This window comes from Gobio gobio (assembly GCF_949357685.1).
Source record: "Gobio gobio genome assembly, chromosome: 19".
NCBI lineage: Eukaryota > Metazoa > Chordata > Actinopteri > Cypriniformes > Gobionidae > Gobio > Gobio gobio.
This window is the reverse complement of record NC_137112.1, coordinates 14,317,940-14,345,185: the sequence shown is the minus strand read 5'-3', so window position 1 is coordinate 14,345,185 and position 27,246 is coordinate 14,317,940. Positions and strand designations below refer to the sequence as shown.

The following is a 27,246-nucleotide window of genomic DNA, read 5'->3' as shown; positions in this document are numbered from 1 at the left end:
CACTGCTCAGGTGTTATGAGAGCTCAGGTTGCTCTGATAGTGGCCTTCAGCTCTTATGCATTGTTGGGTCTGGCATATCGCATCTTCTTCTTCACAATACCCCATAGATTTTCTGTTGAATTTGCTGGCCAATGAAGAACAGGGATACCATGGTCCTTAAACCCGGTACTGGTTGCTTTGGCACTGTGTGCAGGTGCCAAGTCCTGTTGGAAAATGAAATCTGCATCTCCATAAAGTTGGTCAGCAGCAGGAAGCATGAAGTGCTCTAAAACTTCCTGGTATACGGCTGCGTTGACCTTGGACCTCAGAAAACACTGGACCGATACCAGCAGATGACATGGCACCCCAAACCATCACTGACTGTGGAAACTTTACACTGGACCTCAAGCAATGTGGATTGTGTGCCTCTCCTCTCTTCCTCCAGACTCTGGGACCCTGATTTCCAAAGGAAATGCAAAATTTACTTTCATCAGAGAACATAATTTTGGACCACTCAGCAGCAGTCCAGTCCTTTTTGTACCGCAATATTGTAATATGCATTACTTTTCAAAGGAACTTTCCCCAACACTGGTTCTGATTTTGAAGAAAGATCTTGACAGACCAAAAAGAGACCTTAAACTAAAAGATCAACATTGTCTAAATTGGATTTTAGTGACATTAAAAACAATAAACCTAAAATTAAATATTTTGGGCATATTGGGCATATTGTTTTCATTAATTTTACTCTTGAATTTCAAACGCTTTACCAAATAAATATATGCATTGTGCTAGATAACATCAGCAAATCTTTCAAACAAAAACTAGTGCTTATGTAAAATAACCATGGTTTTATTATAGTAACAGTGTAGTAGGCCTAACCATGTTTTTTTGGCTAATTGATTACCATTTATATAACCACAGTTTTACCACAAATACCATGGTTAAACTATGGTTAGAGTAGCAAAACCATGGTTAATTTGTGGTTACCATGATTTAACTACAATAACCATGTTTTTTTGGTTTTATCTAAAACCATGGTTCATTTTCGTAAAGGGCATCAGCAATTATTTCTACAAATTGAAATGTACTAAATTTACTATAGTACATTTACTAACTTTATTACAGAGCAGATTCAGGAGGATATGATGAGTAAAAAACGCAGCAGAGCGAACTTAAATATCCAGGTTCGGTGATTATTCACATGCATAATTCATGAGGCGATTGTTCACTGTTGGCGCGCGTCCCCGCTGCTGAGCAACAAGATGGCGGCCGCCGCCGGATCAGGTAAATTTATGAAAAACTGCTATTGTATTAGATTATTTCTTTCTTTAGTATGCACAACAAGTGTTATGATATGGTAAAACGCGGAAAAAGTATACTTTCATTGAAGTATTCACTCGTGTTGCTGTGTTTAGGGTCTCGGCATTCATGTGGGTGTGTTTGCACAGCATTAGCCTGTCAAATCCGTGGCATTTGTCTCGTTTAACGTCGATTGAGTTTGTGTTTGAGTCAGTTTTAAATAGTTTAAGGTTCATATACATGGTTCTTAATGTGTATGGGGGAAAGTACGACAACGTTTTAACGTAATCTGCCTATCCTGTTGGTTAGCCGTGTAGCTAATTCAACTGCAGCGTCATGATAGAGAAACAACACAATACACGGGCTGTGTCTCAACCTGCTGAGCTGCCTTGCTAGACTGCATTTCTGCGTATCATAGACGCGTCTAGAGACAGTTGAACTTCACTGATGTTTTATTAGTGCTTTCTAGGTTGGCACTTGGCAGCTCGTTAGGTTTAAGAATATGTTTACCAAAGTGCTGTATAGGGAGGCAGTTCGCTAATTTGAGGCACAGCCATCGACTTCTGTGATCTTTACAGACCCAGGGAAACCAACATCGAAAACCTAGCTCTTCATAACATCACTTTAAACAAAATATCTAACATTAATTATCTGATGAGCATTAGCCTATATCATATTTTTAATGTCTATACAACAGGTTTGTTAATGTGTTATAGAATTTAAAGGTGCAGTGTGTAATATTTATCAGGATCTATTGACATAAATGCAATATCATATACATAACTATGTTTTCAGAGTGTACTTTACATAACATTTATTACCTTAAAATTAGGCATTTCTATCTACACACACACCATGGGTCCCTTACAGTGAAGTCACCATTTTGCACCACCATTTTTCTACAGTGGCCCTAAACGGACAAACTGCTCTACACTTGGGCACTAGAGTGCTAGTCATGGCAAAATTACAACATGTATCAAGTTCCTACGCGTTGAGAAATATTTGGAGGAAAAAAAAAGTAATTTACTAAAATAGACATTTGTAAAATTATTTATAGAGGTATTTATTAACATTTGTATGCTTTTTTATTTATTCATAAAAGTTGTTCATTTTTGTACCATGCTTGAGATAGTCACACCACATGTTTAAACGTACTGCATTTTAAATGATGAATTATATTAATTTTTATCTTGTGACAGTGAAAATGCCATGTCATGTCAACAACCCATATATGTTACTATCAACATAAAGCATTGTTTCTATATACACATTCAACATATCTACTTGATCAATAGTTTTATAGTCCTATCATTTTCTATGATATGATTTATGTTATGATTGTCATTTGCATGGCTTCACGAGATTGTAGCCTTTTCCCTCACTAAAGCAGTGTAAAGTACATAGAACTGTTCCTTTGTTTTTGTCTGATTTCTCAAATACATTTAGTCTTAAAATCAAAGTTTGTAGTGTTTTGGTTCTGTTTGCTTTGGTTCATCGTGGCTCATAGCTTTTTCTCAAGCAGTTTTTTTTACATCCCTATGGGGAAAATAAATAGGAAAAATGCTTCCTAAGGGGCCGTACACACAGAACGAGTTTTTCCATTCCTCTGCGCAACTTTTCCATTGTTTTTCTATGTAAACATGTGCTAAATGGACGTCTTTAACTGTTGTGCTCGCCTCTTTTGCAGCGTCTCATGCATGACACAGCATTTTAGAAACGCGTCTCTCAAGTTAAAATAAGTTCTTTAAAAAACGCATCCTAAGACTTTGCACTTTTTTCGTTCCACTGACCTTCGTCTCACCTTTTTTTTTAACAGCAAAAACGCGTTCTGTGTGAACCGGCCCTAAATCTACAATAGCGGATGCCACTGTTGCACTCTTGGGGATATTTTGCTGCTGAAGTCCGTTCTAAATCTGATCATCCAAGTACCACCTAGTCCTCACCAATCCTCTCTAGATGTATTACAATGGTAACAATACTAGTTTGCAATCCAGTTTAATCACTAATATCACAAAATAAAAGTGCTTGGGACTGCCCTTCCTGGTTTCATTATTGGTGTCATGCTCAACTGAGTCTTTTTTCGTAATCCAGTGTTTGTTAGTCAAAAGCAGGCTATTCTTTAAGCTCACCCTCAGGAAATCAGACTCACTGACTTTAAAGGGTTAGGTTAGTTCACCCAAATATGAAAATTAGCCCATGATTTACTCTCCCTCAAGTCATCCTAGGTGTATATGACATTCTTCTTTCGGACGAATACAATCAGAGTTATATTAAAAATGTCCTGGCTCTTCCAAGCTTTATAATGGGAATGACTTGTTGGGTCATGTTTGAAGTCCATAAAGGTGCATCTATCCATTAGGGGCAGTGTTGGGCACGTTACTTTAAAAAAGTAATTAGTTATAGTTACAAATAGTAACTGAGTTACATCATCATAAAAGTAACTAATTACCAGGGAAAGTAACTACTGAGTTACTTTTTTTTTTTTTTTCAAAACTTGGATGCCCCCAATATTAAATATGTTAAATGAATGAATTGGACACTAAATAGAATAAATTATAAAACATTGTACACGTTATCACCTGGGTTTTTAGCCACTCATGTTGTGGCGGCATGTGATGTGACACGCTTCATTAGATTAGAATTACTTGCCACCGCCGTGGAGAGACTCTTTCTTCCTGGGCATAAGTTGCACGTTACATAAACATTTTTACCTTTCACCTCAACGAGGGAAAAGTAGCGCTTATACTTCCAGTTTGCGAAAGCTACCTTTGAGTCACTGGACTTGGTGTGTGTGACTGTGCATAAGCGTGTGTGTGAACTCAACCTATCATCCTCAACCTTGTCTCCCACCCACCAATCATCATCATCAGTTATGTGTACAACCCCATCCACCCCCCAACACGCATGGCATGCAGGCCGACGCGCACACACATACACCAACAAGAGAAAGAAAAACGTTGCAGGTCCGACTGACAGAGAGCCTGTTCGGAAGAAAACCGCTTCAGTGAGCTCAATTATAGCAACGCCGCGTTTTTTTCTTCTCAGTAATGCTAACGCCGTTGTAACGGGAGAAACAGTAATTCATTTGATTACTCGTTATGGAAAAAAAATATTCCCTTAGTAACGCCATTATTACCATCACTGATAAGGGGTGTGAACCTACACTGGTCTCACGGTTTGGTTCGATTACGATTATCATGCCATCGATTCGGTTCAATTTGATATCACGATACATCACAATGCATTGGTGATGCACTGCATCCTCATATATACAATTTTGTCTGAACCTTTAATTTTACCTGTTCAAAGAAAACGCGCTTCTTGAATGTATCAAACAAAACAAGTCTGGGCACAGACGACATAACACAACAGGAGCATTTAGAACAAATACACAAAATACTAAAAGCCACTTCAGGAGGTGGTCTGGGCTGCATTACAGTCAAAACTAAAGACTAAATACATCTGGTTGTTGAAACCACAAGTGTAAATTTTAAAAAACCACATGTGTACATTTTTTGGCATTGTTACTACTTACTGTAACAATGCTAAAAAAAAAAAAAAAAATTACGTGTGAGTGTGTTTTGGGCTATATGCCATGTTATAGCCCGATTTGACAGTGCTACTGAAGCACGCATCTCTTCATCAAGCTAACGCACACACTACCGAAACACTAAATCAGATAACTGAAGTCAGCTACCGCGACAAAGCACGTGTGTGTGTGTGATAAATGACGTCAGAAAAGAATCAGTACATTATAATTGGTTATAGTTTATTATTGAACTGATACCGAATCGTCCTTGTCTGCATCGTAGAAACTATTAATTTCGACACCCCTACTATCCATCATATAACTGCTCCACACGCCTCCGGGTGTTAATAAAGGCCTTCTGAAGCGAGGTGTTTGTGTAAGAACAATATCCATATTTAAAACTGTATAGACTAAAATAACTAGCTTCCGGCAGTCCGCATGAGTCGACTTGCGACGTACATGAGCATTAAACGCTTTGGCACCTCTTGTGGATGGGGCTAGGCAAAAAAATCAAGCCCCCCTTCTCTTATATTGAAATCCTTTGCCATTTCTCTTTAAAAAATTCTCATTTTAGACTCTAATTTATGACCAGTGTTTTGTTTTGCTCTATCCTCTGTCAATACGCATGCGTCAAGTGTCAAGGGTTACTCTTTTGCTGTAAATCGGCTTGCATACCGCTGACCGCCAGAAGCTAGTTATTTTAGTCTATTAAGTTTTAAATATGGATATTTGTCTTGCACCAAAGTGTCGTCGTCTGAGTGTGGAGCAGTTATATGACGGGCAGATGCCCTTTTATGGACTTAGCCAGGACATTTTTAACATAACTCTGATTGTGTGCGTCTGAAAGAAGAATGTCATGTAAACCTAGGATGACTTCAGGGAGAGTAAATCATGGGCTAATTTTCATTTTTGGGTGAACTAACCCTTTAAGAATTGGGAATTATATTTTGCATTGGCTGACTTGGTTTCAAAGACTAAAATGCATGTTTGGGATGTCTTAACTGAAAACAACTTGCCCTGACAGATCTTAGAATATATCTGTGATGTTTTCTCTGCTATAATGTATTTCTATATGTATCTTACCTTTCATGCAATGTGGAGGCAATATGACTAAACAAATAAAAATATACTTTTACAGCCATGTTATCTTTGCGAGCACAGACTGTTAGGCTATTTAGTTCAATCAGTCTGTCTTTTTATTATACAATAAGCTTCAAACAGAGTGTATTCACAGTGATTAAAGATTATTAAATGAAAAGATTGAAAAATGATTGCACAACCACCAAATAGGTGGCGATATGCACTATGGACCAGATTTACTAAACAGGGCACATTTGCGTGAGAGCACAATTCCATAGAAGCGCAGATTGGAATGGAAAGTTCAGCGCGTGATCTACTGATGACACACCAGTTAGCATCTGGTTTAAGACGTGCTTGGGCGGTAAATAATGGTGCAAACACCACAGTAAATTGACGAGCCCAAACCTTAGTAAATCACTGTGCATGATTCATTTAAATACTCTCCTCCCATAAATACACTCGTCTGAAAGGGAAACTCCTACAAATGCATAATACAATAAGATCAGCCGCAGAAATAACCCTGCCCACGCCTTTTCAGCGCTAATTTATCACTGCGTGTCTTTAGTTAATCCTGACAGTAGTTATTTAATGCCAAAAGAGGGTTTGCGCTGACTGTATGTAAATCACCATTAAACAAAATCAAAAAAAGTAGTATGGCATGCTTTTTCTTATTGTCTGTTTCCATTGGTGATTTGTCGCTCTGTTGAGAATGTCTTGTGTTAACCATGAACATACTCTGAGTTTTCTTAACTTACTCCCGGATGCGTGTTTTTGGAACCAGCAAAAACAGGTTTGGGTTAATCAACCGATAGTTCAGTGTATGTTTGATGGTAAGATAACCTTGCTTTCTGGAATACCCAAATTTTCAGTAACACTTTACAATAAGGTTCATTAGTTAACATAAATAAATGCTTTACAAGTCCAGCTCTTTATTAGTTCATCTTTGTTATTGTTAATTTCATCATTTTACTAATACATTATTAAAATCTTGTTAACATTAATGCACTGTGAAGTAACATGAACAGCTGTATTTGTATTAACTAACATTCACAAAGATGAACAAATACAGTAACAAATGTTGTATATTATATTGCATTTCTGTCAATAGATCCTCATAAATACTACACACTGCACCTTTAACTCTTTCCCCATCAGCGTAAAAAAAAAAATTTGTCAGCCATCAGCAGTGTTTATGATCATTTTCACAATTTCATGTCCCCCAGAATATTATGTTGTATGAATATCTGAACATGCAATATATCAAATTAAATAACCGAGCCTTTGCTTTTTAACTAAAACAAATCATTCATGCGAGTTTCATAAAAAAGCAACGTTTTAAGCAAAAATCTGAGAATCACATTTTAGTCAAAGACTGATTTAGTACGATGATCAAAACGCAGATGAAGTCGATCGAGTCCATCAAAACTTCACAGTCCAATAGCCCGTCCTGGGCAGTTTTGATTTAGATGCTGTTTAATGTCAATGATTTGCTTATGATATCGCTTGTTTCTGCTTCTTCGTCTGTGTTTTGATCAGGAGATTCTGTACTCTTTTAGGACATGCATAACAGTGAAAACACTGAAATATCTGTGTTTTGCTGGGAAAGAGTTAAATGTCCTTTAACTCAGGCTTAACCTGGCTTATTCTAAGCCCTGTCTGTGAAACCAGGCCTATTTCATTTAAAACTCTAGAAATTACATTTCTAGCCATTTGTGAAATATTGACTCCGAGAACTTCTAAATCAGCAAGCAGTTTCCCCTGCAGTATCTGTTTTGAACATTATTTCAGCAGCAGATGTTTGTTCATGTTATTGGTGTGTGTTTTCACAGGCGTGAAAGTCCCCCGTAACTTCCGGCTGCTGGAGGAGCTCGAGGAGGGTCAGAAGGGTGTTGGAGATGGGACCGTGAGCTGGGGTCTGGAAGACGATGAGGACATGACCCTCACACGCTGGAGAGGAATGATCATCGGACCCCCAAGGGTCAGTTCTACTAGCTTGCTCTATTGAATTAAAATGTTTAGATGCATATTCTTGTGCATGAATAAGGCTGTCATATTTTTATCATTTCACATCTTCCTACTCAGAAAAACAAGAGGTTAGTGTTTATTCTATTAGAAAATGCACTCTGTATGACTCTGAAAAGAACCAAATATGCCAATAACAATAGGGGGAAAAAAGGCATATTGCTACTCTTGTATGTAGGGGTGTGCGGTATACACTATATTGCCAAAAGTTTTGGGGCCTTAACATGCACATGAACTTTATTGACATCCCATTCTTAATCCGTAGGGTTTAGTATTGAGTTGGCCCACCCTTTGCAGCTATAACAGCTTAAACTCTTCTGGGAAAGCTTTCCACAAGGTTTAGGAGTGTGTTTATGAAAATGTTTGACCATTCTTCTAGAAGCGCATTTGTGAGGTCAGGCACTGATGTTGGACCAGAAGGCCTGGCTCGCAGTCTCCGCTCTAATTCATCCTAAAGGTGTTCTATTGGGTTGAGTTCAGGAACCTGTGCAGGCCAGTCAAGTTCCTCCACACCAAACTCACTCATCCATGTCTTTATGGACCTTGCTTTGTGCACTGGTGTGCAGTCATGTTGGAACCATAGACTGTAAAGAAATATGGACGTAGTGTCCGTGACGTCACCCATAGGATTCTGATGAGCCGTTATGAAGAGCAAAGTATGGACGAGCTGGCCGTTGCCATCTTGGCAGCGCGTCACTCCCGGATAACAGAAAATGGGCAAAAAGGCGGGACGTGGGCGGAGCTTGAGTGACGCGATGACTAACAGACACCAGATAAATGGCTATCCACCTGTCACTCGAAGTGGCCACGCCCTTAATTATGCAGAACTTTAAGGCTTTATATAATGTAAACGAATGAGTTATAAAAAAAATTCACCCCCCTCACAGTTGTCATGAAGGGCTAAATTAGCCGTATAGACCAAAACCACAATTTGTACCAGGCTCTAAACATGTTTTATTCTGCTGTAAAATTGGCCATTTTAACATGGGGCTCAATGAGATTCTGCTCCCTTCTGGAGCCTGTCCCTAGTGGCCAGTCGATGAATTGCAGTTTAAGGCACTTCCGTATTGGCTTCAAGAGAAACTGCGTGAGGTTGTCGCTTGGTTGGAACAGGAAGGGGCTGTCCCCAAACTGTTCCCACAAAGTTGGGAGCATGAAAATTGTAAAAAATGTCTTATGTTGAAGCATTGAGTTCCTTTCACTGGAACAAAGGGGGCCAAGCCCAACCCCTGAAAAACAACCCCTCCTCCACCAAACTTTACACTTGGCACAATGCAGTCAGGCAAGTACCGTTCTCCTGGCAACCGCCAAACCCAGACTCATCCATGGGATTGGCAGACAGAAGCGTGGTTGGTCACTCCAGAGAACACGTCTCCACTGCTCTAGAGTCCAGTGGTGGCGTGCTTTACACCACTGCATCCCACGCTTTACATTGCACTTGATGTAAGGCTTGGATGAGCTGCTCGGTAGGGCTGCTCGATTATGGAAAAAATCATAATCACGATTATTTTGGTCAATATTGAAATCACGATTATGTAACACGATTATTTCACATGACTTTGGGAATGTGTTGCATTTATTAAAAATACACCTTTCAACAATTCAATTGAAATTGTAACATTTGTTGTACTTTTTGAACTATTAAAATAAATAATATAACATATATTCAAATCAAAGTATAAAAGTATTCACATAAAAATGATAACCACAAATAAATAAGATCAACAATATGGTTCGGCTAGATATGCTTTTCAGGTATGTCTAACATTAGTTTTCAGGTACAGAAATGTATCAAATGTACAATAACATTGCATATTTAAGTGCATAAATTAAAGATTAATCCTATTAAACTTACAAAAGCTATTCAATCAAGAGCGGTGAGTGATGTCCTTGTCTTTTGTTGTTTGACATTAAACAGACAGCAGTAAAGGCTACTGCCCCTTTAAGACATAATGATACTGCCCCTTTAATACCTAATGATACTGCCCCTTTAATACCTAAAGCTCGGATATGCGTCGTCTTTCTCGACTGTATAAAGTTCACTTAAGGCATATTCAGACTATGTCTGCTAGGATACTCATCAAGATGGACATGTTGACATACGTTTTGTGTGAGTTTGTCCGTTCAAGAGCAAGACTTGAAAGAGAACTCAATATTTGCGCGCTGTGAGACGCACATTTTCTCATAGCGCGCGCGTCTTCTCATTCGCGTCTTCTGGCACTAAACCTGGGTGAAGACGGCGAAATGGCAGCACTCGCATGCATTGAACAAAGTTTACAAAGAGAGAATTATTTGAAAAATATGAAGGGAAAAAAGGACGTTTACACGGCATCCCTGCTCTCGTCAGTTTTTGTTTCTTTATTAGATTGTCATAGGTCACTCTGTTTAATTTTCAAGTGGTTAAACAAATTCGTGATGTTCCCTTGCGTTGCAGCCACTACCATGTAGCAAATCTTGCAGCATGTTTCTGCTGGTCGTCTGATTCCTCAAAGCCAAACTGTTCCCAGACAACGGAGTTGGTTTTGCCTTTTTTGCTCACCAAACGCTGCTGTAACTGCCCTCCTTCTGCCATCTTTACTCGCGCCGAGTTTTTACATTCCAGAATGATATGCACACGAGACTCACGAACTGAGAGAGTTTGTGGCTTCAGGAGGGGCGGATGTGCGCGTGCGCGTTTCATTCAGAACGCAAGACAAAATAAGAGTGTTCTTGCAAAACTGAACATGGCAAAATAATCGTTTTTTCTCGATTGTACTATTTTGGTGATCGTTGGGAGGCAAAATCGAAATCGAAATCGAAATTCGATTAATTGCACAGCCCTACTGCTCGGCCATGGAAACCCATTCCATGAAGCTCTCTACGCACTGTTCTTGAGCTAATATGAAGGCCACATGAAGTTTGGAGGTCTTTAGCCATTGACAGAAAGTTGGTGACTTCTGCGCTCTGTGTGCCTCAGCATGCTTGCGCTGCACGATTAATCATGTTTTAATCACGATAACGATATCTGCTTCTCTCGCTTGATTACAAATCCTTTAACCCCTTACCTGTCACCCCCCTTTTTGAGAATACACATGAAAATGCACTATCCAAACTTAAAGGGCTGTAATTCAAGAATGCTTTGGAATATAGACCTAAGTTTTAAAACTCTTGTTTTCAAGCAGACACTCGGCAGATTATTGCTGAAGTGAACACAATTCAAAATATGAAAGTATGAAAAAGTTATGGAAATTTAAATTTACTGTAAATAAAAAATACTTTACTAAATATTTTTATTTTATATAAAATATATATTTTACAAAAATGTTTTAATCTAAAATTACTATAAAATCAAAGCCATATGTCTAACCAAGTTGTGTTCCAAATTTGAAGTTGATATCACAAAAATTTAAGTTCCCATGAGATTTTGTTTAGGCGCTGTACCACAAATAGCCACCGGGTGTCACACATATTCCATTGATTGTTTTTTTGATGCATTTTTCTGTAAATTTCTGTCCAAATATCCCTTCCATCACAAAATGGTCACCAAATATGGAACCCTGAGACTCAGACCTTTCCGACGATATGTGTTTCGTCAAGATTAGAAAAGATTTTTATTATAAAGTAGTTAAAATAAATGTTGTAAAATAAAACATGACGATGCCCACTAGGGGAGGAGCCCGCTAGAATAATTTAAAGTATCGTTTCCATGGTAACGCAATGTCCAATTTCAAAACGGTTTTCACAGGATGAATTTTGAGTTCGTAAGCTTTCGAATGATCCCTAATTTATGATAATTACTCAAATATATGATACAAAAAAAAGCCGATCAAAAAGAGTGCCAGGTGTCCCGCCAGCGGGACGGTGACAGGGAAGAGTTGTTTTTTCTTTGGGATTTGCATTATCTTGCATTGGTAACAAGCCACCACTAGCAGTCATGCTTCTGGGTTCCAGATGTGAAGAGCTTAAATCCCCCAAATAGAGCTTTTCCCCTTAAAAGGATATACTTTCTTTCCAGTGTTTTACTTAATCTGTGCAATCTGGCAACTCTGTGCACGCGCTCCCTCTAAAGTGCTGATGATCTGAAAACAAATGTGCGCTGGAGTTTAGCGATCTCCACAGCGAAATTCTGCTTCAAGTGTCATACAGCCAGTCTTTGTTTCTTCACAAGCCACTTGTACTATTTGTGTGACTAAATCTGCCACGCTTGAATTCACAGAGCTACTGAGATTCTTTCACAAATGTTTGTTGAAGCATCTGCAAGCCTAGTGTTTGATTTTATACACCTGTGGCCATGGAAGTGATTGAACACTTGAATTCAATGATTTGGAGGGGTGTTCCAATACTTTTCGCAATATAGTATATATTGTCTATGATAATATCTTAATTGCTGCAAGCTTACATTGAGTATAGTGGCGGGCGATATTCCGTTAGAAATTTGTCAACTGGTAGAGATTTTGGACTATCGTCTCTATCGTGGTTACGCTTGTGAGACGTTGCTGTACTATGCAGTCACGAAAGCTTATTGCTTGCATGCGTTTTTAAATACTGCGGTTTAAAAACAGGTGATTTTTAAAAATAACCTTAATAAAAGCATTTTGAGACACGCACCGTCGCATGCACGAAGGCTCTTCACAAAGCGCGGCTTGAAAAAATCGTGTTTTATCATATCATATGATATTATCGCAAATGCAATTAATTGTTCAGCTCTAGGTCATATCGCCCTCCCCTAATCGAGTATGTCACTTATTTTGCAAAAACCAAACACGCCTTCAAAGTCCATGTGATGTAGGAGTGCACACCCAAAATTCTTGATGCAAAATGCAAGATTGCAGTTTTTCTCGAAGATTAGTATGATTGCAAATGTTTATTTACAAGAATTTAATATTAAAAGGGGTCATGAATTCAACTTTTTTTTTTTTATATATTTTCTGAAGTCCACTTATAATGTTGATAAGATTTTTACATCAAAAGCAGTCATAAATTAGAAATAAATAGCAATTTTTCTACCCTGTTTTGTTGACTGTCTGGTTTGAACACTTCGTTTAAAAGGGGTGTGTCTCCTTTGTCCTTTATAGGGATGGTTCACCCTAAAATGATGTCATCATTTACTTCTTTTATGAAGTAAACTTTTTTCACAAAAGGTCCCACTCGCGCTCGTCCATATAATGGCAGTGAATAGCGACCAGCATCAAGCTTTTTAAAAAAGTATCACAGAATGATCCCATGGGACACGTGCCATTTATTCCAAGTGTTCTGGGGGTTAACACTAGGGGTTTGGTGAAAAACAAACCAAAATGTTATGTATTATTTAACAACATCTTTGACCTGTTGATGAGTTTCAACAATGTGTTCTTAAATATGGGAGTAAATCAGAGGTTCTGCCGGTCTTTAAAGTCTTCAATGTCATGGCGTAAAATGTAAAATCTTTCTCAGTATTCCTTAAATCAAAATAAATTTACTTGAGATGCAAATATAAAATGTAGTTTATACTTAAAACATGGACAAGTTATGAAAGCTTCCCTTTGACTTAAGCAGACAGATAATTCTCAATTAATTTTGATCAATTTCACAAGGCTTCATATTTTATTAAAATGAATTAAAAAGTAATGGATATCTGTTGGAAGTTGCATTTTCAGACTCTTGAAGTGTTTCTAATACAACTCTTTAGGCCCTATCATACATATTTAGCTATAGAATTCATGCATTTTTATACTAAATGTTTTTAGGCTACTGTTTTTCATACAAATACCATAGAAACCATATAGATACATTTTTACCAAGGTCGTGAAGAGCTATATGCATGCTTTTAACTGTGGTTATCATGATCTAAATGTATGATACTATGGAAGACCAATGGTTAATTTGAATAAAACTCATATAATTAAAATTTTATCATATAAAAATGAGGTTGTTTAAAATTTTTACGGAAGTCTGTTTTTGTTAATGAACATAAATTTACATCTTCATAACTCAAGCTAGTACTACCATCAACTCACTGTCAAATGTGCATTTCTAAAACAAACCATGTAATATTACTAATACTGCAGACTGCACTGCAGACTTTGCCGAAGATATATGCCAAAGTCAGGCAACACAAACCTGTTTCATGTCTAGAAACATTCAACTTAGTATTCAGTGTTCAACTTAAAGGTCCTGTTCTTCGTGATCCCATTTTTCAAACTTTAGTTAGTGTGTAATGTTGCTGTTAGAGCATATATAATACCTGTAAAATTATAAAGCTCAAAGTTCAATGCCAAGCGAGATATTTTATTTAACAGAAGTTCCCTTTCAAAGCCTACAGCGAACGGCTGGTTAGGACTACATCCTGGTATTTCCTGCTTTAATTACGTCAGTAGAGCAGTATGTCGACTAACCTCCGCCCACAAGAACATGCGAAAAAGGGGGCGTGGTCTTGCTGCTCCCGCGTGGAGAATAGGAAGTGTTGCGTTCGGTTGCGTTCGTATAGTTTGTTTGTCGCCATGTCGTAGAGACGCTGTTATTTTCATCCCGGAGTCAAGTCACCTTTGTTTGGCTTTCCCAGGGACGCTGTACTTAGAGATCATTGAGCGCATGCATCCCCGTTATGGTGAGAGGCGTGACCTTTCCGGTAACGTGCGCTCTGCGTGTGCTAAGCTGCTGTCGAATCACAACACGGGAACCGCTGGCACAATCAGAACTCGTTACGTATTTCTGAAGGAGGGACTTCATAGAACAGGGAAATCTTTCAAGCCGTTTTGAGGACAGTGAAAACAGCAGTATACAGATAAGTAAATTGTGTGAAAAATACTGTGTTTTTTTACACGCGAAACATGAACACATGTTATATTGCACACTGTAAACACAATCAAAGCTTCAAAAAAACACGAAAAACGGGACCTTTAAGGAAAAAGTGTAGCGCCTCAATGCAAGCAGTTCAAAATGCTTGCGCTACGTCTGACGACATTGCACACCAGCTATGCGCGATAGACGGCGCGTAAGCATTTTGAACTGCTTACATTTTGAGGCGCTACACTTCAGGTGATCGGCCGGAAGCTAGATCATTTACTTTATAAAGTTTTAAATATGGATAATTTTTTACACAAATGCATCACTTTGCTTCAGAAGGCCTTTATTAACCCTTGGAGGTGTGTGGAGCAGTTTTGATGGATATAGATGCACTTTTATGGGCTTCAAAAACAGCAACATTCACTGCCATTATAAAGCTTTGAAGAGCCATCTATATTTATATATATTATATTAAACATTTAAAAAAAAAAATCTGATTGTATTCGTCTGAAAGAAGAATGTCATATACACCTAGGATGACTTGAGGGTGAGTAAATAATGGGCTAATTTTCATTTTTGGGTGAACTATCCCTTTAAAATATTTATTTTAAAGGTCCCATGGCATGAAATTTTCATTTTATGAGGTATTTCAACATTAATATGAGTTCCCCTTGCCTGAATATTGTCCCCAAGTGGATAGAAATGTTGATCGGCGTAAAACCGAGTTCTGGCTGTCTTTCTCTGCCTTTGAGAAAATGACAGGCCAGACGAACCAATCCTGAAATCTCCTGGTTTGACGTCCAAGCAGGAACGGTTACCTCCCTTTCCTCCGCCCAGAGAATCTGGCACGCCCATGCAAACGTTATATTTGTGGCTTGTGAATGAGTGAACGCTGGCAGTTTCTCAGTGTTTGGATGTACAAATGAAAACAGAAGTCTTTTTTCAGTTCCTTCTGATCTGTGATCAGTGATTTCTTATGTGTAGCTAATTATTTATTATTCGTGCACACAATGCGGCTTCTCTCTCTCCCGACAGAACGGTGTTTTCGATCTTGTGAGTCAGTGTTTTTGTACGTCCTCGTCGCGTCTATCTGTTCTTAAATGTGCATACAGTCGGGAGTTTCTGCTCAACATCGGCAGAGCCACATCTTTAGAGATAAACCTCACGCACGCCAAAGCTCGGCCTTCAACATCCCCGACCCCCAGTACTGCATCTGGCCTACAGCGGAGGCACCAAACGCGGCGTTAGATTAAGCAGAAGGGGGGTAAGCGTGAGCGTATCCGGCTAGGCTAGCCAGCTTTCCCCACAATAAACTGGATTACATTCGATTACTGCTGTTGTGTCTTTGTTTGCGCTGTGTAAGTTACTCAATGCGCGTCACTGACGCTTTTCATATGATTGGAACATATCTAGAAATAATGCTTTAATCAAACTTACTAACTCGTTCATCTCGCTGTAATGGTACATTGCATGTGTTACAAAGTTGGTAGAAAAATGATGAAGACTGACTCGGCGTGACTGGGACTCGTGTTTATTCAGAACTCTCAGATACAAACACAATAAACTCGCACTGACAGACAGCGCTCTCACAACTCAGTAGTTACTATAAATAACTTTGTTAGCAATCGCTCCGTCTCCGTGATGTCCGGTTCGCGAACGAATCATTCTTTTGAATCGGTTCTTTTTAGTGAACCGAACCAGTTCACCAAATCGGACTGAATCGTTCTAAACGGTTCGCGTCTCGAGTCAGCGCTGATCCATAATTTACTAAAGTTACTAACTTTCTGACATGAGTGACAATCCCTCCGACTAGAAATAGACTAATAACCTGAAGTATATGCTGTAACTAAAACAGTTCACCCTGAACTGAGACATGCTGAGAGAACTGATGAGAAGTGAACTCAGGTCCATCCGTCTCTCTGGCAGCAGCTTGTGCGTCGTAGACCTCGTTAAACCACGCCCCCTCCGCTCATTTCAAATGCAAAGATGTCAGCCAATCACAACAGTGGGCGTTTTTACTGAAGTCTCACAGCAGACACGCCTCTTGTAACAGGGCATTCAGCCACAGGGCAAACAGCAGTATAGACAAAATGCCTTTTATTTCTAAATTATGACATTTTATGATGTAAAAATCATACTAACAATATAAGTACACCTCAGGAAACACTATAAAATAATAGAAAAATGCCATGCCATGGGACCTTTAAGAAAAAATTAACAGTCTGGTTTCTACAACTTTCACTTAGGAGCAAAAATCTGCATTTAAATTGGAAAGAATATAAATGTGACCTTTATAGTGACATTGACTGATATGACTTTTTTTTTTTTATCAAGATAATTTTTTGGCCATATCGCCCAAGCTAATAACTGGCAATATCAAAATCAGTTCGCCCATGGGCGTCTGGTCTGAAAACCAGGTGTGTTCAGGAGCATTGTTGGCACGTTGCTATTTTGAGGAACTGAAAACAACTGCGCCATTGACCAACACAAACCTGCTCTAAAGTCAATAGTGCAGTATTTTTTGTTATATAAAGGGCATGCTAGTAATATGAGCCTATAGGCGGTGCACATGTACATTAAAGTTAAAAGTACCTACATGTCATAATGGATAGTTATTGCATGTATCGGAATTAACTATTTGCAGTAACGAAGAATGAAATTGGCTAATTATTTGACCAATTGTGGCAACACGCATGTATTTGTTAAACTAGCAAAAGTGGATTCGGACACGCCCTAAGTGCACCTGCGCTTCAGACCATGAGCTCAGACTGGTAAAATCGGGCCCAATGTGTTTCTCCTTAAACATTTAGAGAACATTTTGATGTATTTTGTTTCCTTAAACTTTCATTACTTTAAAAAGTTTTACCTTTACCTGCAGAAATCCTGTTATAATGATGTATATGTGTTTTATCCATGCAGACTATCTATGAGAACAGGATGTACAGCCTCAGAGTAGAATGTGGACCAAGATATCCAGAAACGCCCCCTTTTGTTCGCTTTGTGACGAAGATCAACTTGAATGGAGTGCATAACTCAAATGGCGTGGTAAGTTCAACTGAGTACTGAATACTTCAGTTCTTCCTCATCTGCTTCTCTTATCACATGCATTTCTCATTGGGGCCTTTATAATTCATGCATTTCATTATTTATTTATCATATTGTGTAATTCTTAATTGCTACTCTCTAAAAAAAAATATTCAGTGATTTGTTTGAGTTGGACATATCAAAATATGATATGTTGGGGGCTTCATGGATAAAAGGTTGGGAACCACTGACCTAGGGATTGATTTTACGTATATCTCACACAAAATGGTAGCTGCAAATCCATGCTTCGCTGCATGGATTCCAGTTGTTTCTGCAAATTGCAGCTTCTCTTTTCTGTAACTTTCGGCAGTCTGTATAATAGGGTTGTAATGATACACTCCTGTCGCGCTAACATTTTTCTTGAGGAACACTTGTGCTCCTAATTAAAAAAGAATAGGAGCACAGTCAAAAATTTAGGAGCACTTTCTGATCAATTATAAATTTCCCATTACAGGACAATCTTTGTCCCTTTAAATGAATGTACAGTGGCGTTTTTACCATAATAAGAACTAGGCATGTGCCGGTATCAAATTTTCATGTTGCGATTAATTGCTAAAGCTTTTATCACGGTATACGGTATTATCACGATATTGAAATAAGTTGCAAAAAAAGTGTTGTCATACTATAACAGGTTAAATCACTTTCTTATAACAAAAGAACCAAACATTTAAATACAATAAAGCAATACACAAAAATGTATAAAGTAAACAAATATTTAAAACAGATTAAAGTGCAAAAGAATTATAAAGAACAATAGGTATGCTGAAATGTACATTTAACTAAGATTAATACATGCTTTAGAAGTATTTTTCATTGTCAGTTTGTTAATGAAGGAACTAATGTTAAATACTGGAGCCTTGTAAAGTGTGTGATTGAACAACAGTCAGAACATATTCAAACAATATCTAGGGCATGTCATTTAGTCAGGATTAAAATATAAAATGCAAGTTTGAAAATGAATAGCTTTAAGTATTATGTATTAGGTTATGTGATTACTGGGGAAACGGCTGCATTTCTGCTGTTCCGTCAGCGCCCTCTGCTGTCAGAGAATGAATGTGCACTTCAACGTGTCTCCTCATTCCGCCATGTGCTCGGCTCATGCACGGTCTATTTACATCAGTGCACGTTCCTCTTTGACGTGTTTTTCATTTTAAACGGTTGATGGGTAAAGTATTCTTAAAATTCATTCTAAAAATCGGAATAATTCATAATAAATAATTATTCACGGTATTTCGAAGTGCCCACGATAACAATATTGTGCATGTTCATTATTGCGGTATATCGTATTACCGTTTACCGGCACATGTCTAATAAGAACAATGCTTTCTAATCTTAAGTGTTTGCATCATCTTTTGTCAATCTCTTCAATTAAAATAGATTAAAATGTTAATTTAAACAATAAATTCAGTAGAGCAATAAGACACAACCAGACTGTTACCAATTGTATTAAATCAGCATCAAAAGATCAATCTTTGCACTGTAGAAGTGGCACAGCAGCTCTATCTGAAGTGGTGTTTAGACACATTTACTTAGACTTAATGCAGCTCATGGGTAAATAATGTTTTATGAATGTTTTAAATATACGTTTTTGAATTCAGAAATAGGCTACGTACACGTTAAACTTAAACTTAGTTAAAATATTTATATTTTAAATAAAAAGTCCATGCAAAGTATAAATATGAAAATAAAACAGCCAGTAGGTGGTCTACTGTCTATGTGCGAGTCATTCATTAAATTGTTCAAATGCAAATTCATTTGAATCGAACAGCTTGGAGATGCACAACAGTTCTGGTGTAATTTTGGTTTTCACGAAATAGGCAGTATTGTCTTTTTTTTTTTTTTTTTTTTTTAAATTAATTATTTTTTATTAATTAATTTTTGGTGCCATTTTTGCCCCAAGCCCCCGTTAATTTCCGACCTTTTTTCCGACAGTTGCTCAGTCAGTGTTGATGCACTTTGGCAGTTGTAGTTTTTATTCCGATTGTATTATGCGAAAATGCGCCCGAAATGGTCGCTATGTAGAGCCCTGGTGATACTAAACTCACATAAGATGGTTATCGTGATATTTTAAGCCAAAATAAGATGTTTTTTTACACTATATATAAAACTATATATAGTAGTTAATGTAGTAATGTCACTGAAATGTTCATCCGCGCGCACTCCTGTTATTAGTGCACTATACATATAAGAACGAACCATCTAAAATGCTTTGAATAATCATATTACTAAAACTAGGTGTGATCTGGTGATTTAAATTATGTTTGCGCTTTCACTTTGAGGAGTGTGTGTGCGTTTCAGATGATCAATGCAATCAATCACAGCTCTAATCACAAGAAAGCGTGTCAAAATGTCTATTCTCAAACTGAAAATGTTTAGTTCAGCATTTACTCGCTCTCGTGTTGTTTTAGCACATCATGCTAGCATTAAACGTCCGCGTTTACTACAGTAAATCTGTTCATCATATAAAGCACTCGAGTCTCTTCAGAAGACTTGGATTTGGATTAGACACTCGATTGATTTATTTTTTTATGATGCTTTTAAGTTTGAGAGGAACTAGAGTGCACTAGTGCTGGGCGGTATGAGCAAAATTTTAAATCACTGTATTTTTCTAAATTATACCAGTTTCGCTGTATATGACGGTATTTGTTTTCCCCCGTGCATGACCGGGTATTAACCAAATTTACTGATTGAGAGGAAATACTGCAGTAGATTAACTTACAATGCCCTATTTTACTGTCATGATTAGGGCTGAACGATTAATTGCATTTGCGATAATATCGCGATATGCTATAACGCGATTTCCTAACCGCAAAGGCTGCGATTACAGTCTGGTCACGTGACACGCGAGAGTAAAGTCTGCAGAAAAAGCATCAACTTGGCATGTTACACATAGCCTATCATATGCCTGGCCTAAAAGAAAAAAAAACTATTTGTGTTTGATCTATCTAATATGGTGTTGTTCATACTATAGGCTACTATCATCTCTCCAATGATTCTGGATCGATTCTGAGCTTAGATTTTAATTGCAGGTGCGCGGTGGCGCTACGTGTGTTTTAGAAACACCCGTATTCTGATTGCTTCCATTATATCTCTCTCTCACACACACACACACACACACACACACACACACACACACACACACACACACACACACACACACACACACACACACACACACACACAATCACGCACAAACCATAAAATAATATTTCATAACGTTCGGAAAGGTTGACGGCGCGAATTGCAATGACATTCGCAGGCTTCTTTGCACAGGATAAGCGCTGTGAGAAACTGATGTCACGCTTACAGTGTTCTCGCCCGCCGGTATTTTCCTTACAAATGCTCAACGAAGGCTTCATTCATGTCGTTAGAAACTCACTGACAGAAGGCTTTCCATTTCAAATGCTCACGCGGCGCATTGTGAAGAGTGCTTGCGAGCACGCGTCTGTGCGCGTCTCAAAATGCTTTTATGACGCAAAATTAATGTAAACACCATCAGTAATGTCTTAATGAATTAATCAGACAGGGCAAAAACATCTTATATTTCAAGAGATCTGTGCATTAGTGTGAATGCAGGTCTCCCGCTGTCTATGATGTGATTAATAATCAAACCGTAAAGCTGAGAAAGAGAAAAATCACTCACAGTTCAGACACTCTTAAATACTGAAAGCACTCTTTGTTCATTGCTTGTAATATGTTTTTTTGTTTCTCTTTATGATTTACTACTTTATGTTTTGCAGCTATATTAGTTTATATATTTAAAATTATTAACATGCAATTGTTTTAATTAAAATGTTATAATGTGTAGTTATTTTAAAAAGCTTATAATTACATATATCATAATAAAAAACATATTAATTATTAATATTAATCTTATTAATTTATTAAAAACTTAAAAATTAAAAAGTTCAAGAATTGTTTTGGAATCGGATCGTGACTCCCAGAATCGGAATCGGATTGTGAGGTACCAATTAAAGATTTCCACCATTACTATACAATAATGTATTGTTGAATAATACAGAAGATAAAGAGTTTAAAAAATAATCGCATATTAAATCGCAATATTGGTTAAAAAAATTACAATTAGATTTTTTTCCAAAATCGTTCAGCCCTAGTCATGATGAGTGAATATTGCAGAAAAATTCCACACTAGAATTAATACAGGTTTGCAAAGCCCCACAATGTGTTCTTATCTTCTCTGAACAAACCACACGTGTCCGTTTAACACAGAAGGAATAAAGTCAGTTATTTTTTTACCCATTCTTCTTTGAATTGTCGTTCTACATCAGTCTTCTGTGTATCACAATAATACATTGCCTCATTGCGTTGATGATCAGATTCAGACGTACGGCTGTATGTGTCCTTATTTGCACATGTATGCTGGTCCATGTTTAGGGCACTAAAGATATGAAATGTGTCCATAAAAATGTGTTCGCTCTGGTCTGTATCTGATCTATGATCCACGTGGTGAGCGTTGTTAAACTCATCGTGGCGTAACGTACAGAAACCGCTCTCTTGCGTGCGCTAGAGCTTAGATTAGGCTCAAAAAATCAAGCCCAGTACACCCGACACAGTAACTGTAATTATGAGCCCGAGCCCGATTTAAATCCGACCATTTTTTAATACGTGGGCGTTCTGACGAGAACGAGCCAGTAATGAGTGAAGCGGACCGGTGTGACGCTCGGTCAGCTCAATAATCCACTCTATGCAGGCCTGCTCCACTCAGGAACCGCTCACTGGTAAAATGACGTTCGCTCAATTCCCGCTCAGACATGACATTTATCTGTACTGTAGCCTACTATACTTGTTGTAGCCGTTAAACAATGTATTTTGTCTCATATTTATGTTTAATATTATAATGTTATTTTTAAATTTCATCTGATTATGAAAAGTGCAAAGATGCGAGTTGATCAGCAATGATTTTGGTGGTTATTATATTTTGTTTAATATGAAATTTTGTTTTGTAGAAAGCCTTTCTTTAAAGTGAATTTAGTTTTGTATAAATTGTATCTTAATTTTAATCAAGGTTTCGTCAGCCAATTGCCTGGATTTAATAAATAAGAATCAAATAGGCGCGGGAGCGTCACTTTCATTGCACATGAACTGGAGCGTGTCTCATAAATAAACCGAAACTCCGCAGGCTCTAGGCTCGCAGACATGAGAAATATGTGTATAGAAAGCTTGAAATGTCCACTTTTAAACTAAACAATTCGAAACGAAAAGAAATAGGCTAGTTAAGCAATGCGCACTGTTCACGCGAGCAGCTCAGCGTCTCAGAGCGGTCCTGCACTCTCCATCACTCCATGTGCTGTGAGTTTAAAACGCATTTTTAGACTAATCCTGACTTGTGCAACTTTGTACACGTTTGTTTCTTAGTAGTAGTAGTATTAGTTCTTACTTTGCCAAATATATATATATATATATATATATATATATATATATATATATATATATATATATATATATATATATATATATATATATATATATATATATATATATATATATATATATAATATATTTATTAATATAATATTATTTCTGATTATGGCATAGCTTTCTGCCCACCCAATTAGGCTAATAAAGTAATGATTAAGGGTGTACTCACACTAGCCAGTTTGAACCGTGCCCGAGTGCGTTTGACCACCAAAGCGCGGTTCGTTTGACTAGTGTGAGTGATCCGAACCGTGCTCGGGCGCGGCTCGATTAGCCGGCCCTGGCCCGCTTGGAAGAGGTGGGCCAGAGCACGGTTCAGTTGGACTCGGGCGCGGTTCGCATGCAGTGTGAGCGCTAACCGTGCTGGAGCACGGAACAGCTCCGCGCTACTATCAACATTACAACAGCAAACACCAAACTATTACTACTTGGATACACTTTTCAATTAATTCAATAATATTTAGGTTTATAATGGTTCTGGTTTTCACCTTATTGATGAACATGAATTGAAGTTTGCGGGTAAAGCTGCAAATTCCTCCGTCAAAGTCAGCTGCCTCCGTAATAATCTTCTGATATGTGCAGTGCAATCAAGTGAAAATCGCTGCGCGGCATAAATTATAAATGTATTAGGCAGTCTATTAGCGAAAGCGCTTTTCTTCCTGTCTTCTTCAAAACAAAAAGTTGCATCGTGAATGACTTAAGCGTGCTCCGGCCCGGTACGTTAAGTGCAATGTGAGTGCAGGCCAGCGGGGGAGTGGGGAGGGGGGACAATCGCGCTCGAGCACGGTACAAGGCAATCGTGCCTAGTGTGAGTACACCCTAAAAAAACACAAATGCTTGATCAAGGGCCCGGCCCGAGGATAGTACTGGGAAATATCTGGCTCGGGCTCGGGCAGAGAATCTAAACTCTAGCGTGCTCCGTGTTGTTTGAATTCTCAGCTGTAATGCGATCTCATCTGTGTCCTCACAACAGTCCAACAGTGAAAAGGGACCCTTCTCAAACAGTGTCGCTGCACTGTGTTTTTACCAGTAATTGGGGTAATATAAATATTCATATCATAGTGAAAAATAAATGCCGGTATTCGGTATGAACCGGTATACCGCCCAGCACTAGAGTGCACTTTGCACGCATTCTGCCATGCCAAACCATACACAAGCTTGCTTTTATGTTAAACTACTTGTTAAATTTTCTGTAAGTCCATTAAATAGTTTCCTTTAATGCGGGCGGGAGAAGGTAACGCACATTTTTGCAGAACAAATCTGTCCCACGCAGGTCTCTAATTTCTAGTTGGGAAAAAAAAACGCCATTTCTAGAAATGTTTAGAGCTTTTCCCAAATTCTGTCTCTCTTTATGTTCTGGTTAATGCATTGTGTAAATGTCTTTGGTTGCCGTAGGTTGATATGCGAGCTGTGTCCTCACTGGCCAAGTGGCAGAATTCCTACAGCATCCGTGTGGTCCTGCAGGAGCTGCGACGACTCATGATGTGCAAAGAAAACATGAAGCTGCCGCAGCCTCCCGAAGGACAGATCTACAGCAACTGAGCTTCTGTCGTCGTCTTCTCTACCTTCATCAGAACACATTCACACACGCAAGGCTGAGCATTCCTCCTCTTTTTTTTTTTCCCCCTCCTTTTTTCTTTCCGGACTCATGAGAAATCCTCCCTGTTCCTGGCCACTCCCCATGTGCTGCAGCAACCAATGAGCAGTCCCAACTCGGGAGCTCCCATTGGACAGAATCCATGGATGTAGTGGTGTGCACAGCAGAATACTGTACATCATTCTAATCTTTTTTTTTTTTAAATGTTTATTTGTTATACATGCAAATTGTAAAAATAACAAATGATCTTATTGAGTGTAATCTGTGTGCCCTCATTTGAGAATAGTTCTGCAAGTGAACATGAATTTGTGCTATCATGTAACATGCTGTGTGGTGGGGATATTAAGTTTTTCTCTCTTTTTTTTCATCTTTTTCTAGTGATGATAGCACCAGAAACGGTCTTGACTGTTTCTGGCCTGACCGGTTAAAGCTGAATCTCATTACTTTCTTCCTTCAAGCTCTCAGCTTTAGGTCACTTCATGGGTTTATTAAAGGTTTGTGCAAAATAACAACAGAAGCTCAATGATAGAAACATGTCTAACAACATCAAAGATGAAGTGTGCAAATTGTATTTGACGATATATTCTATCCTAGCTTCATATGCAGAGAAAACTAGACGGCATTTGTGGGTTGATGACTGGTTATTTTGACACATTATTTTGGTGCTGAATAGAGTACACACTTCAACTTTAACAAGATTCGTTCCATCGAGCTGTTGAGAGCTTTGACACCATGAATACTATGAATAAATTTTGTGGTCAATATGTTATAGAAAAAATAGAAACGTTGTGAATTAAGATAAATTGCACTCTTGGTTTTAACCCTCTGGGCCTCTTCGGTCAAAAATGACTTGACAAAATTTACGTCTTGAAATTGTAGGGTTTTTTTTTTGCTTCATTGGAATGGGATGACTCTAGGTGAATTTGGTCACATTAGTTATGTGGATGCACAAAAACAAATCATGGACATCACACACAAACGTCACACTTGACTCCTCTGTCAAAAATGACAGACATAAGAAAATACGAAAACTTGAACAAATCTTTTGGTGGTACTACAAATTGGCCACCGTGCAAAATAAAGTGCACAGCAATGAAAGGGTGACACTTTAAAATATCAAGAGTGCAAAAGAGACACATATCCCCCCACACACATATATGAGGTAGCGCGACTATGTTTTTGCAAATGTGTGAAATAAAATCAATAATTCAGCCACCATGCAGTTAAAAAATCAACAACAAGGAAGGTGTTTCACAAGAGTACAAAACAGACAGACCCACTCACTCACTCACTCACACACACACTCACAAATTATCTGGTGTGGCTGTAACAATATGGTGAAATTTAGCCAAATAAGAGATTGAATTCAGACCCAAATTTTTATTGAATTTTAATGTCGTGTGACAAAATGTCTCCCTCTGTGTTCAGGTTTGACTAGTAAAATTAATGCAAAAACCAACACTTCAAATCAACATAAAAAATCACTTTAATCGAAAAGTATATTCAAAAAATGTTTTTTTTTTATTATTATTTTCAATGGGGAAAAAATAGCTAATAAAAATTGTGCAAATATTGTGTAAGTCTTGTAAAATCCCGTCAAAATTCTAACTAATAATCAAAAAATATTATCGAACAAAATATATTACATTGGTATTTACATTGCAAGGTTTTGGTCACTTTTGACTGTGAAGGAGCCATGTGTGACCCCTAAACAAAGAGGATTAGAGAAAAGAATCAACAACGTGGTTACCGTTCAGTCATACTGTGTTTTATATAACTGATCAGTCTACAAGAAAAACCCACACACTTGTGCTACATGTTGCTCCTCCTTCAATGAACAGCTGTGATTAATACGTTTACCTAATTTTGCAGATTCTGCAAGGGGTTTAATAATTAAAAAAGGATCCTAAAAATTGCATTTTGATTATTTGGTACTGCTCTAAATAAGCTATTTCCATAACACATGTTTATAGTCCACAAAACTGAATTGACACAAATGAACCAGTTCAAAAATGTACATGCACTTCAATTGTGTCCATTATCCATGACTGTGTGAAAGCAACACTACATTAAAGGGATAGTTCACCCTAAAATAAAAATCGTCATCATTGTTCTAAACCTGTACGAGTTTCTTTGTTCTGTGGTCCCCATTGACTTCCATAGCATGAAAGAAAGGACCAGCAACTGTTTGGTTACTGACATTCTTCAAAATATCTTCTTTTGTGTTCAACAGAAACTCAATACAGGTTTAGAACAACTTGAGGGAGAGCAAATGATGACCATTTTTTGGGTGAACTGTCCCTTTAAGAGCCAAGGGGATACTGCATACTGAAGTTTTATAGCATTCAGTACTGTATTAAAATATATCTGAAAAGATCTTATTAGGGGGCAAGCACTGAAGGTAGGCATCTATTGTAATCATTGCTGTTCCTATTACTGGCAGCCTATAGAACCGTTTGGGGGACTATTATAACAT

General features: G+C 38.0%; 1 protein-coding gene across 1 annotated transcript; it reads left to right on the top strand.

Moving 5' to 3' along the window:
* Positions 1 to 1,186: 1,186 nt before the first annotated feature.
* Positions 1,187 to 25,985, top strand: ube2v1 (ubiquitin-conjugating enzyme E2 variant 1). Its single transcript, XM_079844975.1, has 4 exons — positions 1,187 to 1,263; positions 7,717 to 7,865; positions 17,573 to 17,698; positions 24,569 to 25,985. Exons 1-4 carry the CDS (start codon positions 1,242 to 1,244, stop codon positions 24,713 to 24,715), a joined length of 444 nt encoding a protein of 147 aa, XP_079701101.1. The 5' UTR covers positions 1,187 to 1,241; the 3' UTR covers positions 24,716 to 25,985.
* Positions 25,986 to 27,246: the final 1,261 nt, after the last annotated feature.

Bases quoted from the DNA above. Each gene is read 5' to 3' on its own strand.
- ube2v1 (XM_079844975.1), top strand. From the start codon at position 1,242: ATGGCGGCCGCCGCCGGATCAG. The intron at 1,264-7,716 runs GTAAATTTATGA...GTGTTTTCACAG, and splicing joins GGCGGCCGCCGCCGGATCAG to GCGTGAAAGTCCCCCGTAAC. The intron at 7,866-17,572 runs GTCAGTTCTACT...TTATCCATGCAG, and splicing joins TGATCATCGGACCCCCAAGG to ACTATCTATGAGAACAGGAT.